This window comes from Rhinolophus hipposideros, assembly GCF_964194185.1.
Source record: "Rhinolophus hipposideros genome assembly, chromosome: 19".
In the NCBI taxonomy this organism is placed as follows: domain Eukaryota; kingdom Metazoa; phylum Chordata; class Mammalia; order Chiroptera; family Rhinolophidae; genus Rhinolophus; species Rhinolophus hipposideros.
The window spans coordinates 46,944,121-46,962,579 of NC_138065.1; the positions used below are offsets into that span (position 1 = coordinate 46,944,121).

General features: G+C 47.6%; 2 protein-coding genes across 9 annotated transcripts in view; one reads left to right on the plus strand and one right to left on the minus strand.

The window, feature by feature from the left end:
- Positions 1–18,459, plus strand: part of TNR (tenascin R) — a 417,504-nt gene that overhangs the window by 92,481 nt on the left and 306,564 nt on the right. The gene's annotated exons all lie outside the window — the stretch shown is intronic.
- Positions 5,041–5,535, minus strand: LOC308510665 (large ribosomal subunit protein eL29-like; the record flags this gene model as incomplete). Its single annotated transcript, XM_081080349.1, has 1 exon — positions 5,041–5,535. Exon 1 carries the CDS (start codon positions 5,518–5,520, stop codon positions 5,041–5,043), a length of 480 nt encoding a protein of 159 aa, XP_080936475.1. The 5' UTR covers positions 5,521–5,535.

An 18,459-nucleotide genomic window follows, 5' to 3' on the forward strand; every position in this document is an offset into this window, starting at 1 on the left:
AATTGAATTTGTAAGATCTATGATCAACCTGCACTGTGTCACTCTCTTCATTATTGGGATGAATTGAGTTGATTTGAAGTCATATCCAATGCGTGGTATTTAGGGAGGTTCCAAAAGGAACTCATTGTTGGACACTCTTGCTATCTTGTAATTTTTGTCCCCCAGACTCTGGCCTCAGGTAAAGACCTGGCATGGGACCTACCCCAATCAATCCCACGTTTGTTGGGGCTGATGCGGCTCAGTGTCTAAACAGAAAGGCCACCTTGGTGAAGAGTCACACAGTGAAGGGCACTGTGGTTCCAAGGTCAAGGGCTCCAGCAAAGACTCCACACAGAGGAGTTTTGAAAATCAGGCAGAAGGCGATATAGTCATTATCTGGGAATCCTGTCCATGGGTAACAGGTCCTGGTCCTTGAACTGGGTTTCAGGAGCAGATCTCTAGTCTAAGAAGAAGGACCTGGAACAGCAAGAAAATTGGGCAATAAGCAGAGTCAAGTAGGCAACCAGTCCTGGGACCCGGTGCCTGAGAAAGAGGGCGGGGGCTCTCAGGGGTGGACCATGACTCAGCGGTTAGTTGGAGAGCTTAAAAGCACCTGCAAGTACGAAGTGCTTAGGACATTGCCTAGAACATAGTCAGCCATCTTTAAGTGTTAGCTATTATTACTATCACAACCATTGTTATTTTCATGGGACTATCCTAGGAACACCATATCCTGATTCTGACAACAGAGGAGGCAGTGGTTAGTATGGAGCACTTGGGTCTCAATTCAGCAAGGTGACAGATCGTAACCCCAACTGTTATGGGTGAGACTGCTGCCTTTTTTTTTTTTAATATATTTTTTTAATTTTTCAATTATAGTTGACATACAACATTATATTAGTTTCAGGTGTACAACAGTGATTAGCTATTTATATAACTTATGAAGGGATCACCCCCAATAAATCTAGTACCCATCTGACACTATACATAGTTATCACCATATTATTGACTATAGACCCTATGCTATACTTTACAACTCTATGATGATTTTGTAACTACCAATCTGTATCTCTTTTTTGTTGTTGTTATTATTAGTTTCAGGTGTACAAATCAATGTAGTAGTTAGACATTTCATCCCTCACAAAGTGATAATCCCCTGTAATTTAATCTGTGTGTATAGTCACGGAATGTGGAGTACAGCATAGGGAATAGAGTCAATGGAAGTGTAGTAGGTATATGCGATGTTAGATGCTGCCTTTCATATCTCTGGATTGATCTTGGAATTGGAGCAAGGATGACCCATCGGGAGGTGGGAACAGAAGTTTCAGTTGTGGGGAACTGGACAGAGAGGACATGAGGGGTGAGCCTGGTACCTATGGTATGGCCTGAGAGTAGCCTAGGTAGGTGACTTCCAGGCAGTAAAATATGATAAATAGCTCTCAGTAACTGAGCATGCCTAATCTCTGTGTGGGGAAACATAAATCCTCTTGGATTGAAATTGATTTTTTGTATTGCGAAAATAAACACCCAGGAATCCAAATGTGAATAATGCTAACTGTCTTCTCAGTAATCTAGAGGCCTCTATGGACTGGAACAGTCCGAGACGAATGAGATCTGTTGTTTGATTGAGAGTCTTCCGCAGACTGGGTGAGAGTAGCATCGTACAAGAGTGTGGACAATGGGACGATAGCTGAGGACCCCTGTAATTAATTCTGTCTCTATAGAGTTAATTCACTCCAGAGCACACACTACCAACTCTGTCTGTATCTGCGCAACTGGATTTGGGGGGAGTTTTTATTAAAAATTATCAAATCAGTTCAATATAGGAGAATTACCTCCCATGCCATTCCATATCTCCTGGCAAGTACTTGATAAAATGTGTTCTACAAATGTAGATATGGAGTCCTGATAAGAAAACTCACTCTTGCTGGATGTTGGAATTATCTGGTGGATGTTGCCGGCAAATGTTAAAAGCAGGACAAATCCCCACTGGAGAATTTCCAAACTGCTCCACGTCATCCATCTCCCTGGGTCAAAGTCTGAAGGAAAACATTGGACCCTTCAGTTTACCCATGTGTAGGTGAGCAGATTCAAGAGGGAATTTTCCTGACTGCTCAGAGTTGCACGCCTTCCAGATACGTCCTGTCTAACCAAAGAGTCCATGTCAGTGCCGACGTGCGTCTGTTCCCTCAGTGCTACAATCAGTTTCTTGCAGGATGACTGTCTCCATTTCACGTCAGGGTGTGTGGGGGCATGCAGCCGACCTCTGGTTTTCTGGGGACGTAGCTTGTTAACTGTGTAAGGAAGCAGGCCTCTTGTCCCCGCTACTCATGGCCAATCTCACCGGCACCTGCAAAGGACCGAGGAGGAGCTGAGTAGGGAACAGTGACAATAGGATATTGGCAGGAGAGCATTTGCCATTGAGAGAATGAAGAGCGCTGGGCCACCTAGTCTAGCCATGGCAACCTCTTTTCCAGTCGTTTTGTCGTGAGGGGGCTAGAGGGAATAAGTAGTATACAACTGTAATTTGCCATGAAATGATTTGTATAAAATGTGTATGTACATTTTTGTACAAATTTGTATGTAAATATTTAGACAAATGTAAAATCTGTATAAAATGATTTGTATATAATTTGTATAAAATTATAATTTGCCGTGAAAAAGCAGTGGTTTATCACAAGTGCATCAGTTGAGAAGAGGAAACTTGGGACTGACTTCTGGTGCTCTAGGAGTTAGGACAAGCGAGGCATTTTCCATTTCTGTGCCTCAGCTTCTACACCCGACCTTAGGACAGTGGAGACAGGGAGGATGAGGGGACATGTTTGGACCTTTCCCACTCGAACATTTCAAGTCCATGACTGCTGTCCCTTGCCCTGATATACTAAATCCCAGCCAACATCCATATTTTCAGTCCACTGAACACTTAGATTTTCTGTCTGATACATTTCACTCTTCACACACACTTGGCCTATTGAGATAAAACACTTGCCTGAGTGGACAAACCATCATTTAGCCAAGAAAACAAAATGTGACAGAAGATGAAGGCCCATCAGCAGAACAGATGGCTCCACACACAAGGCAGAGAGACCCACAGGTGAGAGAGAGGGCAGGGCTGATGGGGAAGCAGGATAAGAGAGGTGGCAGCTGGATGGATGGAATGGGGGAAGGCGGCACAGCAACGTGACAGTGACAAGTGGAGCAGGCTTATTATCAGCACCGACATCTTACATGGAGAGACAGCCATTCAGGGGACTTGAAACACAGGGCTACAGCCCTGCCCCCCTCCCCAACTTTTCCCCTGCCAATTTAAACGGCAAGTGTTTTCCAGAATCAAAGTAGGGAATTGACAATCACTGAGTACCGTGGGGCGTTCACTGCGCCAAGTGGTTTACGTATATTAGCTTATTTCATCCTCATAGTGACCGCATGGCGGTGGCCTGATTTCTGTTATTGTTACTCTGGTTCTATGAATGAGAGAAAAACAAAGTCAGGAAGGTCCACTCTGCTAGTAACTGCCAGTGCTGGGCTGAATTGCGTTAATCTGACTCTTCAGTCAACATCCTTTTCTCTGTCCTCCGCTGCAGCCAGACTCACTTCTTGTCTTTGGCACACTGGTTTGGGTGCATTTTCCTAATTGTCTTACTCTTCTCCCCCCTTCCTCTCTTCTTCTGAGATGCAGGTTAGAGCATGAAGAGGCATTTGCTTCACTCTTTTCTTCTCTCTGCCTCCCTCCCTCCCTTTTCTGACTGAGACTTCCATTAACATAGAATATACTAAGGGGCGCTCCATTCACCACTTCCCTAATTTTTATGGCGTTTGTGATTAAATCAACTCAGAGACTTTGGGACGCTTTGGTAATTAAATAACTTGAGTAAAAGAATATTTAATTAATGATAATTACATTTGCCAACTTGAAAGCCATTTCTATTTTAATTTTAGCACAAGCTGGATTGTACAAAAACATGGTTTCTCGTGGCTGTCAAAACCTCGTGTCTTTTTCTTTCCTTCTTTTCAGCCGTTTCTCCATCCTGTGAAGCTTTACTTCCTTCTTTCCTTGTATATAGAGGCACGAGAAGTCAAACAGTGCCAGCCATGCTGAGTTCTGTGTGGTAGGGGTAGTAGAAGCACAAACAGAGCCGAAGAGAAAGTCGTGGCCTAGAAGATACATGTGCTGTAACTGAGGAGGCAATCCACGGACACATTAAAATATGAGTAACACAAGCAGCCCACGGATGACAGTTACATGCCCAGTACACTGAAGAGGATGGAGGTGGGTTTGAACCAGGCCTCTAGACTTGTGTAGCATTTGTATTGATAAAGGGAAAGAGGAAGAACAGATTTCGTATCTACAAAAGGTGATTTGTATTTCTTGTCTCTGTATACTCTTCTTCATTTATTCACTCACTCATTCGTTCATTCAACAAATGAAATTAATTTTTGAACAACTATGGATGCCAGGCGGTCACCACTAAAATGTCTGCTCTGGATCCAAGGAAACTCCCTGTCATCCTCTGTGCTCGGTGAGGATAGCAGAGCCGGGCCCTGCTCTCCAGGGGTACTGGACAGGCCCCCTCACCTCAGAGCCAAGCTACTGTCATGGCGAGCTGAGTGTGTCCGTTGCTGGCTGGGATGGTCCTGGTATGTCCTCACCAGGATTGAGGCCGGGCCCTGCCTAAAGGAATAGGGCTCAGGTCACAGCTGTACGGGTGACACAGAGGGTCCCCTAGTGGGTCCCCTAGTGGGTCCCCAGGTGTTTTGCCACACCCCCACCCAGCATCCCTTGGGGCTTTCATGGTCCAGGTCTCTGGGAGGCTCCTGTGATGCTGTTGTCTGGAATTCTAGGACGTGAAGTCATATCATGGCTGGCGTGAGACTCGTCTCAAAACTGGTCTCTGAATCTGCTCTGAGAAATCTGCATTTTCTGACTTCCATAGTTTTTTTTTTTTTTTTTTTCCTGCCTCAGCTTTATTGGTCCAGATAACACAGGAGGACACCAGCCCCACGCAGACAGCAGCCCAGGGTCCCCCAGTCTCTCCGTCCTCCATCGGCAGACAGAGGTCTCTACTGTGGAGCCTTCGTGGCAGCCTGGGCACCTTTGGGAGCCGGGGCCTGAGCTGGAGGCAGAGCTCCAGCTGCAGGACCAGCTGGGGCCTTGGTTTGAGCTTTGCCCTTGGCCTTTGGCTGGCAGAGCCTGAGACCCTTGGCGATGCGGGCTCGAGCATGCTTCCCAAGCTTGGGGTGGGCGATGTAGGCAAGTCGACTGAGCTTGCGGCTGCCGCCCTTTGGGATCTTGGGCTTGACCTCCTTGGGCTTTCCGAGGGCCTTGATGGCCTCAGCCCGTGCACTCAAGGCCTTGGCGTTGTTGGCCTGCATCTTCTTCAGGCCCTTCTTGTTGTGCTTCTTGGCAAAGCGCATGTTCCTCAGGAACTTGGGGTCCACCCCCTTCAGAGATTCGTATCTTTGCGATCGGGGTTTCTTGATGCCGTTTCGGTGCCATTTTCGGGACTGGTTGTGCGTGGTATGGTTCTTGGACTTGGCCATGTCTGCACCCAAGCCCGCAACTCTCTTCCATAGTTTTTGCCGTCTGCAGTTATCCCATCAGGAGGAATTCTGGTTTCACTCTAAAAGGGGACCTGGGATTGGTGGCTATTCATTTGTTTGTGTTTCGTTTGTTCGTTCATTTGTTCATAAAACGTGTCAGGCAGCTTCTGTGTATCAAGTACTGTGCTGGGCTTTGTGGGACATAAGTGAATACATGATTCTGTTCTCAAAACCCTTGTAGATACACGGAATTTACGCGATATGAAAAATTACAAGTCAGGGAAAGCTAAGTTTCACAATACAGGAAGATGGAGGATATGCCTAACTTGGTTTGGGGAGTTGAGCCCAAACTTGAGATGAGTAATAAATTACTGCAAAGCAGAGAAGAGGAAGTGGACATTCTAGATAGCGGGGACAGCTTGTGCTAAGGCATGGAGTCAGGTGCTTGGGGCATGGTGTGCGTTTCTTCCCTGTAAGGAGTTACATGGCCAAGAAGCATATCCAAGACTATTGGCCCCTCTGTGGGAAGGGTCCAGCATAACCTACTATGGGAAGGCCTCGTGGCACAGCAAGAAGCCCCAGTTTCCAACTAGAAGTGCTCGATTTGCATCACAGACACCAGAATCCCTGGGTCTGAATTCTAGCTTTGCCGTGTATCATCTGTGTGGTCATGGCAGGTGACAAATGTCCCACATCACTTTGTCCTCTGTACAGTAAGCACAATTAGATCTTGAAGAGCTGTTTCCAGGATAAGTTGCACAGCGCTCAATAGGCATTTGATAGAGGTTGATATTACTATTTTTTTTCTTTCTTTTTATTTATTTATTTATTGGGGTGACAATTGCGAGTGAAATTACATAGATTTCAGGTGTGCAATTCTGTATTACATCATCTATAAATCCCATTGTGTGTTCACCGATGTTACTATTCTAATGGCAAAACTTTTTGTAAACTAGGCACTTTACAAATATAAAGAATTACTGTAGTTTCTGCAGATCTAGCAAAATGTCAACCCTAAATTCAGGGTTACCAGAGTTTTTAGATCTCAGATAGTTTTGTTGTTTAACTTCATCTATCCCTTGAGACCCTGTTCTGCAAGTGAAACCAAATGATCTAATGTTGAAATAAGAGTTCACGTTAGAGCAGAGACGACATCAGTGACCAGGTAGCAAAAGCCTGGCTGCCTTGCTCTTACAATCCACACGGATGGATGCGGGGTAGAGTCCTCCGTTCTTCACAGAGAACTGAGGAGCCCTGGGAACCCAGACACCAGCTCCGCTCACACCACCTACAGTGATCAGACTTCTCTGCACTTTTGCCAAAGCTGCCTTCGCTTTGTTGATAAAGCTGCTTTTCTTTTGTTTTCAAAGCTTAGCAAGTGGTTAAGGAAGCTGTATGAGTAACCCTCACTATACTGCCTGCTCTAGGAGTACCGTTTGAGCGTAAGTGAGGTCCAGGAGGTGGAGCTTTCACGGAGCCCAGAGCCCGCCTCGCAGGGTGCCTTGGGGCCACTTTGGTGTTATTTTCTTCATCCCACACCTGTCTCCTCCAGAGCAAAATTATGTTAGTGACGATCACATATTGATATTGTCAGCAATGATGGGTGGTAATGGCCATCCATGCCTCCTGGTTTTTCTAAATAGTTTAAAACATAATTTAAAATGGTTGTTTTTAGTTAAAAAGCATTCCGTGCTTTTTACAATATGTAAAACAGTGTATAGATGTATAAAGAAAGAGCTAATATCCTTCTGACGACCCTAATTCCACTCAACTGGGGTGACCAAATGTTCAGTTTGGTCCATGCATACTTCCCAGGACTTTCTCAGTGTGTACACACACACACACGCACACACACACACACACACACACACACTTTCCTGTTTGTTTGATTTGGCAAATGGGATCATTCACTGTACATTACCCTATAATTTGCTTTCAATCTACAGACCTAAAGATATAACTCATAGACCTACACACACACACACACACACACACACAGACTCATAATGAAGAGTTGCTTATTGGTCTTGTGCAATTTTAATGTTCACAGCACATCCCGGGTGATGGTCCACAAAACTGCTCCAGCAATGTTTGAGAATACCCATTGCCTCCCATCTTTCCTAGTCCAGTAACAGTCTCTACTTTTTACAAATCGAAAGAACTGGAAATTAATGAAATTAATCTCCTTGCCCAACCCCTTCCCCTCGCAGTAGCCAGACGATCATTGTCCGGGTGCCAGCAGCTTTGTGCAGAGGGCTGAGCTCTCCCTCTTGTTTGATGACAATTCAGCCGGTTATTTATCCGCGGTTCAGCTTACCCTTGTTTAGGCAGCCGAGCTCAGTGAGTCCTCAGGAAGAGGTAGGAGTGAATTTAGTGTGAAATAGCCCTGACAGTTCTAAAAGGTTCTGTTTTATTCATTAAAAGGAGGCCTACCCGTGAAGCTAAATACCAAAAAGAATTCCCTAAACACCTGAGGAGAGAGATTTGAAACAGAAGCCAAACCCCTCTTATCTGCCCAACCCTCCTGTTTGCTAAAGATGTAAGAGAAAGAGCAGAAGGAAGGGGAAGAGAGGGAGCAAGTCTGGAGCCGTGTCCTACCCCTCGGAGGATGGTTACAGGACCAGCAGTGACGCACATTCAGCCCCTAAGCCCATGCCTGCTCCGTGGTGAGCGCTTCATAAATTGTGACGGCTGTGACGGCTGTTATTACTATGGAATAACAAAAAGCAACATGATTTTTTTTTCGACTTGTGACTGGCTACTGGTAGATACTTCCTCAATTAAACAGTAATTTCAGGGAGGTTTCTATTAAGAGACTTTGCTGATTTGCAGTTTCTAGGGATAGGACAAGAGTCTCTCTTTCCCACAGGCCTTTAGCAGAAGGCTCTTGTCCACAAAGCAAGATAGAGTCTGGCTGCTCCTCAGGTCTGTTCAGAGTCCAGGTAACCTTTCAGTCCTTGGGTGTCCAGCTCCACGGCCAGGACCATGGAATGGGTGCCCCCAAGCCCCACAGAACTCTGTGTTCCAGGGGAGGCCTGGGGAATGAATGACCTTTAGGCAGAGGTTGTAGGAGAAAGTCCCTCCCCAGGATTTAGCGAGTGTTATCTGAAGTATCTGAGGTTCATCCTAAAGAGCTGATAATAGTCACTTATTTACACAATGAGGAACCATGTGCTCAACCTTTGCGACTTTTATTTTCTATAGTTATGCATGTATTTCTATTCACTGATTGTATCTGTCCTACTTGACACAATCAAGTAGGCTCTTGTTTAGCATTCATCTGGCTCTTGCCTCTAACCCTCTTTCCAAGCTGTAAAATTCTTGCATTCCAAATCTCAGTTTGGGCCTTTGCACCACGGTGTTGGCTTTGGTCTCTCAGAGCTGACACTGAGGTAGATAGCGCCTGGCCCTCCGACGCCTGCAGCCCTGTGCCGCCCCCTCGCTCCATCCCTCTGATACTCAGTGCGTGACCTCAGCCTCACGGTGGGAAGGCCTTAGGTAGGCCGGTCCCACCTGTCTTCACCCTCTCTCACCTCCATTTCTCTACAGCAAGGACAATTGGGCCCAGCGATAAGATGCAATGCCCATTTCAGTACAGTTCAGACTGCGGTCTTTCCTCCATAGTACTGCATGTCTTGTGTTTATAGGCTGCTCGCCAGCGGTCCTTTAGAGCACCACATCCTGGAATCCCAGCATGAGATCTGTGGGCCTGGTGTCATTTCCAGTGCTTAGAAACTTTAAAACAACCCATTTTCCCCTGGCAATCTGTAGTGGAAACCTCTTAGCCTGTATCTACAGGAAGTATTCAGTGCCTCAGGCCTGCTGACCGTACATTAAAGCAAAGGGACGAAAAGGTCAGTTGCTGGATCCAGAGGCGGCAAATGATCGCCACTCTCAGGAGTCCCTGCGACCTGCGGACACCTGGGCCGGGGGTGCCCGCCATGCAGGAGCTTTGGGAGCCGCGGAAAATCTAGTCTGATCTACTCCATCCCTGATAGGATCATAGCCTCAAGCCCTGGGTAAAATTAAATTAGGGGGAAAATGAGATTTCTTTTGTTTTCTGCAGAGTCCCTTAGACGTATTCTTTACAACTTGACCTTGATGGCAGCAGGAAGCCCCATTGTAGGCACCAATGGAATAAATTGGTGGTTCCTTTGATGTCCGGCTCGGCACGACTATTGGGGATGAGGGGCTCCTCGTTTCATCTCCCTCCAGGCCGGCACTAGGCAAAACTGCAAAGTCCCCAGCCCCTCTTGGTCCCTTCTCTGTGGCGCCTTCTCCTGGTCAATCCCTGCTCTTCGCAGACCAAATGTTAGCCACACGCTCCATACCCAGTATCCCTGGGTTTCACTCTCTCTCAGCTAGAACTGACCCCATCAGCTAAAATGTTAACAGTGGCACAAAAAGTGGTTGACTCTTTACTTCTTCCCCAATAGTCCTTTTCAGGCCTTTAAGCAAAGGAATAGCTAAGCCACAGATTTCAGAGGTCCTGCCAAGACCCTAGGAACCTGGAGGAGAGGTTCCCCCACCCCAGGTCACAACACTTGGGCCCTCTCTCCCAGGGAGAAAGTGAAGCCTGAACACTTGCTTTTCTTGCTGGCTTATGGCAGCATTTCTGAGCGTGGGTCGCAGACAAGCTGTGTCAGAATCACCTGGCATACGTGCATGTTTTCTGTCACCTGCCCAGAATTACTAAGTCAGAATCTCTGCCATTGCTTCCAAGGAAATAGCCTTCTTAATCTGCCTTCCACGAGATTCTAAGGCACATTTTAAGAGCCACTGACTAAGAACTTGGGGGCATTTCCCCCTGTGGTACTGGCTCCTTGGGACAACCACGTGTCTGATGAGTTATCTCTATAGGGACAGAGAGAGCTGGTTCCTGTGGTCCTTCCCTATAGACCTCCCATTACTAGCAGGGGCTACCGTGGTGAGGGCCAGGGGCTACTTAGAAACCTGCAGCTTCCTCCCAGCCCATCCTCTTCAGCTCTTTCTAACAGGAGAAGTTGAGTCTTTCCGAAAAACACGTGACATAAAAATGTTAGGAAAGCCTCAGGTTAACCTGAAAATAGGACCGATCTTACTGGTAAGTAGGGATGATGATAATCATAATTACGACCACTATTTATTGAAGGCCAGGTGCAGACTGTTCATGGTTATAATTTTGTTTACTCCTCACCATCTTCTTACATAGTGGATATTGTTATGCTCTTTTTACAGATGAAGACACTGTGGCTGAAAGTCACGTAACGAGTGGCTAGTGCAGTAGTAGAATTTGGTCCCAGCTCTGTCTGAATCTAATAATTCCTTCCAGGTATATGCAACTGTATGGAGCCAAAGCCCTTTCCCATACACCCTCCTGTCTTGAGTTCTACACCAACAACCCTGTGAGGCAGACAGCAAGTTTTACAAATAGGAAAGCTGGGGAGAGAAGGGATTAATCATTCCAGACCAGGTACTGGTGAGAAACACAAGCAGGATTTGAACTCAAGGCATTTGCCTCTCAGACCAGAGCTTTTTCCTTTATGGTACCCTGCTCCGTCCTCCCACCTGGTGCATCTCAAGTTATACCCAAGAGGTGACAGTACTACATACTGCCTCAGTTTAACAAGTGCGCGTGTTTCCTAAGGCAGTCGTAACGAATTACCACAAACTTGGTGGGTATCAAGTGTCATGTTGATGCTTTATACAACCATCCTAAGGGCCAGGATGCCATTAACTCATTTAATAGGTTAGGAAATTGAAGGCGCAGAAAAGTTGAGTATAATTTGGATTATGCACCTGAGAGTGAGGGCAACAGCCAGAGAGAGAGAAAGCGTCCATTAAAGACACAGAGGTGGAAACCTCAGGGGTGAGTCTGAGGGCAGGAAGTAGCTAAGTCTGGTGGGGGTGTCAGATCCATGAAGAGACCAAGTAAGGTCAGATGGGGCCGGATCATGGCCAGCAGGGAATTCAAGCTAAGGGTTTGGACTTAATTGAGTAGACAGTGAGGAGGCATTCGAGATTTCAATCAGGAAGATTAATCTGACAGCAGGACTCAGGCCAGAGCGAGGACAGACGTAGACAGGAAGTTGGGCGAGGGGCCCGTTATGGTAAATCGTGTCCATCCTTTGGTCAACAATATATCCTGAGTTTGCTACAATGTGTCAGAATAGAGTGGTCAGCCGGGAAGAAGAGTTCTCTGCCCTCCCATGCTGGACGGTCGAGGACAGTGACAGTGATGGCTGAATCAAGGCAGAGCAATGGCAGAGAGAAGGGAGGGGGGTGGTAACAGCATTTCACATTTAGAATCAACAGGACATGGTGAGTGAGACACTCAGACGGCTCTCAGCAGCTTGAAAATGAACCATGCCTGTGGGTTAGGGGCCAACCTACCTGGGAAGTACATCTGAGACTAAAAATGACTCAATTTATAAAGCAAGTGGGAGTTTCGCAGAGATTTTTTTTTTTTTTTTTAACTCACACAAACACATTTGAGGTTGAGCTTCCATGAAAGGGCATTTCACACACCTGCCAATCCCAGCAAGGGGGTCCCACGCGATGGCTAAGGGAGCCCTGGACATCACAGGCCAGCCTCTTGCATAGCATGACCGGTGTGACCAAATGTCATGAGCGTATCCTGGGTCGTTAGTCTTTGAACCACCTCCTGCCCCTGCTCTGCCCGATTGTGCCAGTTTAGCTCATTCGGCCCCTCTGCTTGTCCCTGCTCTCCCTCCTGCTGTCAGCCTTTGGGCTGTGTTTCTGTTGTTAGCAACTCTGCTGGAGGGAGGTAGAGGACGAGGGCATAGGAAAGTGTCCAGAACTCAGACTAGTTTCTTGGCTCTGATGAAAGCCAGGTTGGAGGATGGGGGTGGAACGGGGTGAGATGACTGGGTCAGGTTTTTCCTATCCTTCTCCAGTCTGGGTTTTATATATCCTCCACCCCCTTCTCCCTGCCTATCCCAGCTCTATCAGGCTTCAGAGAGCCCAGGTCACATCCAGTAGAGGCTTTATAACTGTGGGGTTGGTGATGAAACGGACAGCAGCCCTTGTACCTGAAGTCACACTCGTTGCTCTGAGCTCCCTGGGCTCTTGGAACACAGTACTTGTTAATCTCTTACAAGCCAAGAGGAAAGGCTCTATGCCAGAACTTAACTTCTGGGCCCCTGAAATCACTTTTTGGACTTGCCATACAGCCAAAGAGAGTTATTAGTAAAAATGACTCTGTCTATGTGAAATTGCCCATTATAACAATCGGATAGCACTTTACTTTCCATTCAGTTCCCCCCTTCCATTGAATTGGTGAGGTAGGTTTTATTATTATTCCCATTTTATGGATGGGTAAGTTTCAGTTCAATGATTTATGTAAGAGACTGGGCTACTTGGGTAGAAATGAGTTGGAGTGAATGTTTCTTAGTCCAAAGCCACTATTGTTTCCATTCCAACACATGACCTTGGTGTTTCCACTGTTTCAGTGGTGATTGGCTTTATTCTGTTTTTTTCTTTTTCTTTTTTTCCTTTTCCAAGGGGAAGGGCAGGAGAACATGTGTGGTCACCACCAATTCCCTGAGCTTCACAAACCTGGTTCTCTTCCTGGTTCAGCCTTAGCTCGTGTTGGGCCTTGAGAGCAAGTCTGGAAACATCTCTGGGGCTCTATTTCCTCACCTGGAAGATGAGGGGTTTGGATTGGATAATTTCCCAAGACCTTTCAGGTTCTAAATTCTGTACTTCCGTGACTAGTATTGGCTCACTCCCTTGTTAGATCCAAAGCTGGCTGTGACAAACACTGGTTTTCTCCCCAACCAGGCCAGCCTTAGATAGATTGATGACCCCGCTTAGCTTTGTTCTATCCGATACATCAGGTGGCTTCATGTGTGACTTTTCTGGTCTCCTGAAACTAAAATGGTCCTGCAGTGAATCAGCGAGATGATGTACTTGCTACTCTGGGCACAGTCCTGGGAGGCCATTCCTGGGCTGGGACTCCACAAAGTTCTGGGTGCTGCAATGTGACTTCATAAACACTAGATGTCCCCTTCGGGCCTTTGGGCAGTAATGGACAGGAGGCTCAATTGCAGTGGCTGCCCGTGGGGAGGCTCAGAGTCTAGTATGCTGTCTGCCTTCCCCTGGGAAGCTGGACAGCCCAACATGGCCCAGGAAGGGTGTGGAGGATGAGGGGCTGAAGGGACTGGACCCTCGCTTACTAACAGAGACCCACCCAGCGTCCCAGTGCACCAGGATCTCTGTGGAGGCAGCTTTCTCTCTATTTGCCTTTCTAGCCTAACCCATCTGGACAACGAGCCAGTGAAGCACAGCTGTGTACTAATGAACAGCCAGATGGAAAACCAAATCGTCATGTCAGTGCCCAGCCCTCCTAAATGAATCCCAACCTACGTGCTGGGTGCTCCTGGGCAGAAGGCGAGGGCAGTGTTGGATGAATGGCATTGCCCAAAGTGGAGCCTTAAGTCGTCTTTGCACCCGGGTCAGCCGTCCCCCAAGATTGCCTCACAGGCAGGTATCTGACAAGTGACTTTGGGCTCCTTAGTAAATTACAATGCAGATGCATTCAGGCCAACCAGGTTAAAGGGTCCCACTTGCTGCAGTGGCCCTCTGGCTTTCTGTAGTTCTCCTGAGACAGAGCTTTGGGGCTAGAGCAGGGCGTCTGCCAGGAGGGCGGGCACACGGAGCAAATGGTTTGCTCATAACCAGCTGGGACCGGTACCCTTGTGTGAAACAGAGCTGCACTTAATGGCAGAACAAAAGCAGCTAAGTGGCTGCCAACACACATCCAGATGAAGCCTCAAACCATAGTACAAACAATGGGGATGGGGAAATGACCAGCCTGGTTAATTTGTAGCATCTGCAATGATAGTACATTTGTATTCCGGTCCCATTGAGGAGGAGGTGGTCTCTACTGATATCACTTTTAATCTCAAGGCCAGACATATAATCACCTGCCATTACTCTTTAATTACATGGTAACTACTGTGCCATCACTTTGTAACTCCAGTCTAATTGCAGCTCACTTCAGATTAGTGGGCAATAAACATTGTAAACAGGGCCCCAGACCGATTTCTATAAAGCTTAAGGTAGCTTAAGAGAAGGAATGCAAGCATACAAATTGGGTGACTGCAGGGAGCCTGCCCCAATAATTATAAGGAACAATGTTGGTTGAACTTAAATGACCATCCTGATTAAAGTATAGAAGCTGTTTGGTGGGGGAGTAGGCAAACTGTGTCCTACTAAGCGTAATGCAGGAGATCCCAGAGTCCTGAGTTCAAGTTCTCTTGTATTCACTGGCTGTGTGATCTTTGCTAAGCACTAAACCCTTCTGGGTATCAATTTCTTTCCTGGTCTGAAATGGGTAAAATAAATAAAAACTGCCGTGCAAAGGTAAAGATTTAAAAAGATCGTATCTGTGGAAAAGTTCTGTGACATAAACAAGGTGGTGTAGTTGTTAACTATCACTCTGATTTCCAGGGTGAGGAAGGTCCTGTGATGGTGAGAGAAAGCAAAACCATTATTTCTTAGCCTTCAGCTAGTGCTTCTCAGACTGTGAAGTACATACAAATCTCCTGGGGCTCGTAGATGCTGCTGTAGTAGGTCTGGGTGGTGCGGAGATTCTGCGTGTGTCATGAACTCTCAGGGGAGGCTGACCCTGCTGGTTGCAGACCACGCTAGGAGTAGAAGCCTTAGGCCATCCTGACTCCAGGACTCAGCTGTGGTCTGCGACAGGACGGTCACATGGTCCCTGAGGGGAGGAGGCCGGCACCCACGGTGGCCTCTCCTCCCCGTGCAGACAGCAGCGTCGTCTAGGAGATCCAACACCACTGTGGACCCCAGGCGCTCACACCTGACCCAAGCTCAGGTCCTCGGTGTAAGGGTCCTGCATTTGAAGGTAAATCTCCATGAGAGGACACCAGGAGGGTCTGAAGAAAAGATGGTTTTGTTTGACGGTGCAAAGGTGTTCCTGATCTAAGGCAGCATGGTAATCAATCCTGGACAGGGTCTCCAAACAGACGGCTCCATCCTCAGAATGCGACCACAGAAGGGGCTCAGTTACTATTTGATGGAAGGAAGGAGCGAAAGAAGGAAAAGATGGAAAAGATGGAAGGAAGGAAGGAAGGAAGGAAGGAAGGAAGGAAGGAAGGAAGGAAGGAAGGAAGGAAGGAAGGAAGGACAGAAGGAAGGAAAGAAAGAAGGGAAGAGGAAGTGAGGGAGAGAGGGGAGGAGGAAGAGAATTTATTTGGGGGATAATGGGAATAAACATTGCCTACTTCACACTCTTGTTCATGGCTGGCCCTGGAAAGAATTCCGGAATTACAGACGTTGAAGCTGGAAGGCATCTTGGAAGTCACCTTTTGCAACGTATCATTTCACAGTCCAGAAAGCTGAGCCGAAGCACCTTTCCTTCAGTCACACAGGCAGTTAGCTGGTGACAAAGCTAGCACCCAACCCAGTTTCCACAGTTCTCAACCCTGTCTTATTTCTCATGCTCCTCACACCACATGAACACAACTCGCTTCATGGAATGTCCTTCCATGCCAAGCGCCCAGAAAGAATGGAGGCCTGGTAGCTTGAGCCCAGCTGGCCCACCAAGGACCGGGCTCCTCCCTGATTCTTTGCTGAGCCTCTTGGTTCCCTCAGCTCTGAACACCATTTGATTTCCGGGAGAAAGCATTGTGTTTCCTCTGTCCCCATCGTACAGCAGGGTGATACTAGCTTCCCTGGGACCCCAGGCCCTCTGAGCTCTGACTCAGAGTGGTGGCCTCTTGCACGTCCCTGGACCCCACAGCACACCCAGAATCTCCTGCCAGCATCTGGGCTGTGCCGGCTCCTGGGGAGGGGTAAGGGACAGTGCCTCTTCCTCAAGGAGACAGCTGGTGTCCCTGAGTGCGAAGTACCTCGCCAGGCAGGTGGAGGCCACGCCGTCAGGGCCAGGAGAAGGAGTGCTTTGGCAGTGAATACGCGCGCGTGGCCAGACTGAAGGGCAAAGCAACCTGATAAAACGGTACCTCTCAGAGGACACTGCTGAAAAGAACCCTTGGGATCTGGAAATGGGATCCCCAGGGGATTGTGGGGAGAGGTAATGAACGCGGAAGCCAGTGTGGCCTGCGACACACCTCCTGGCAGGTCCTTTATCCCACAGAGCAACAGCCAACAGCCCATGCTAAAGCAGAGCATGGCCCCATGCCATTCTTCCAGTCCCTTTTTAACATAACCTCAATCTACACCCTATGATATGTACATTAGGTGAGCCAATTTAGTATAAACTCATATTACAAAATTACTTTGGAAACTCCTATTAGCGAGCATGGAAAGTCATTAAGTATCCTTTTAGCAAAGACTCCAGTGAGATCCCTAACTATTATGTAGAATACAATCTAAATGTACATGAATATAGAATATTTTAGAAGCCTACTCAAAGGGTGCATGCTTTGTTTGCGAGACAGACTGTCAGTAAGAATGTTTAAAGTTGCAGGTTTGTTTCTTATCTCTGTTTAGCACCTTAAACACGTCATCAGCGGGAAGCCCAATTCCTTCCCTTCGTGCTCCTCTCTGGATACCAACTATGTTGCCCACGCCTCATACAGGAAGACACTGAAGTTCAAAAGGTCAGGACACTGCCCAAAGCGACCAGGCCAGGGTTGCCCTGGCCTGGAGCTCACACACCCGAGTGCCCACCAGCAGTGAGGACCTGTGGGTCTCCTCAGGTGTGGACCTCAGAACCTGGCCTCTCCAGGTGTGGGATCCCTACCTGCATTAGTGGGCGGGGCTTGGTGTCCTAAACATGCCTGAGGCATCTCCAGGTCATCACACCAAGACTGACACCTCCTGGGCCAGGCTCAAGGTTTAAAATCAGATATTCTGAGTAGGGAGCCGTTAAGGCCTAATCACCTGCCCGAGCTTGGTGTTGCATATCCTTTTAAGTGGAAGCTCCCAGAATCTCCTCCCCTCTTCAGCTGGGAGACACAGACCAGATGAAAACAGAATTCGCTTATCGTCCTTGTAGGCTCTGAGTCATCACCAGCCTCATCCAAAGAGGAAAGGATCACAATTCTGTTAGCAGCAGTCTTAGCCCCCTTGCTGTCCTTTCTTTATCTTCACGAATGTAATTAAGGCATTTCACTTCCTTCCTTCCCTTCACTCTCAGGAAGGAAGCTGCTTTCACTGGCTTCTCACCAGCCCCTGGTGAGATGATGGGGTCCCCTGATGGGGCCCTATGGCTGCACAGCAGCCACCCTCCAAGCTCTCCATGACAGGAAGGGAGCTCCATGGCCCTTTTCCCTCAGTATTCTTGCTCACTGCCCCCTCGTCCCGTTCACACACATAGCCCGCCACTGTGCAAGATAACCTGAGTGCTGAGTATTTCTGTGTGTGCACAGTCAGGAGGAGGGGCGGGGTGAGACCAGATTTATCGTGAGAAGCTCCCGTGACAAGGTCCCCTTCCAAGAGGCAGAAAATCCCAAGGAAGTATTTACCGAGGGACTTGGCAGGGAGAGACCTGGAGGACAGCATGGTGACCGAGGGAGCTGTCCCAGGTCCTTCTTGCCCAAAGCAAGTGCCGATAGTGTGGGCTAGAAAGAGTCAGGATTCCAAGCTCTGGGGAAGAGAACGTCGGGAGAAGCTCTACAAATGCTGGATCTTTTCAAAGTAACCTGAGATGATTTTGATGATGATGATGATAAATTTCTGCTGAGGATGGAAGAAATGATCAAGAAAGGAAGTAAAAAAAAAAAAAAAGGCTCCCAGGAGTTAGTAAGGAATCAAAACCTCTACCAAGAAGATGGTGAGACAGTGAACATGGGTGGGAGAAGGAGAGAAAACCCACTTCCTGTGGCCTGGAGTCCTGACTGACTCACAGTCTAATTTCAACATCAGCTCAGCTTCACTACCCCACCAGGCTCTCTCCCTGCCATATTTGGGTCTCTTTTCTCCACACTCCCCTCCCCTTCCACCATATTC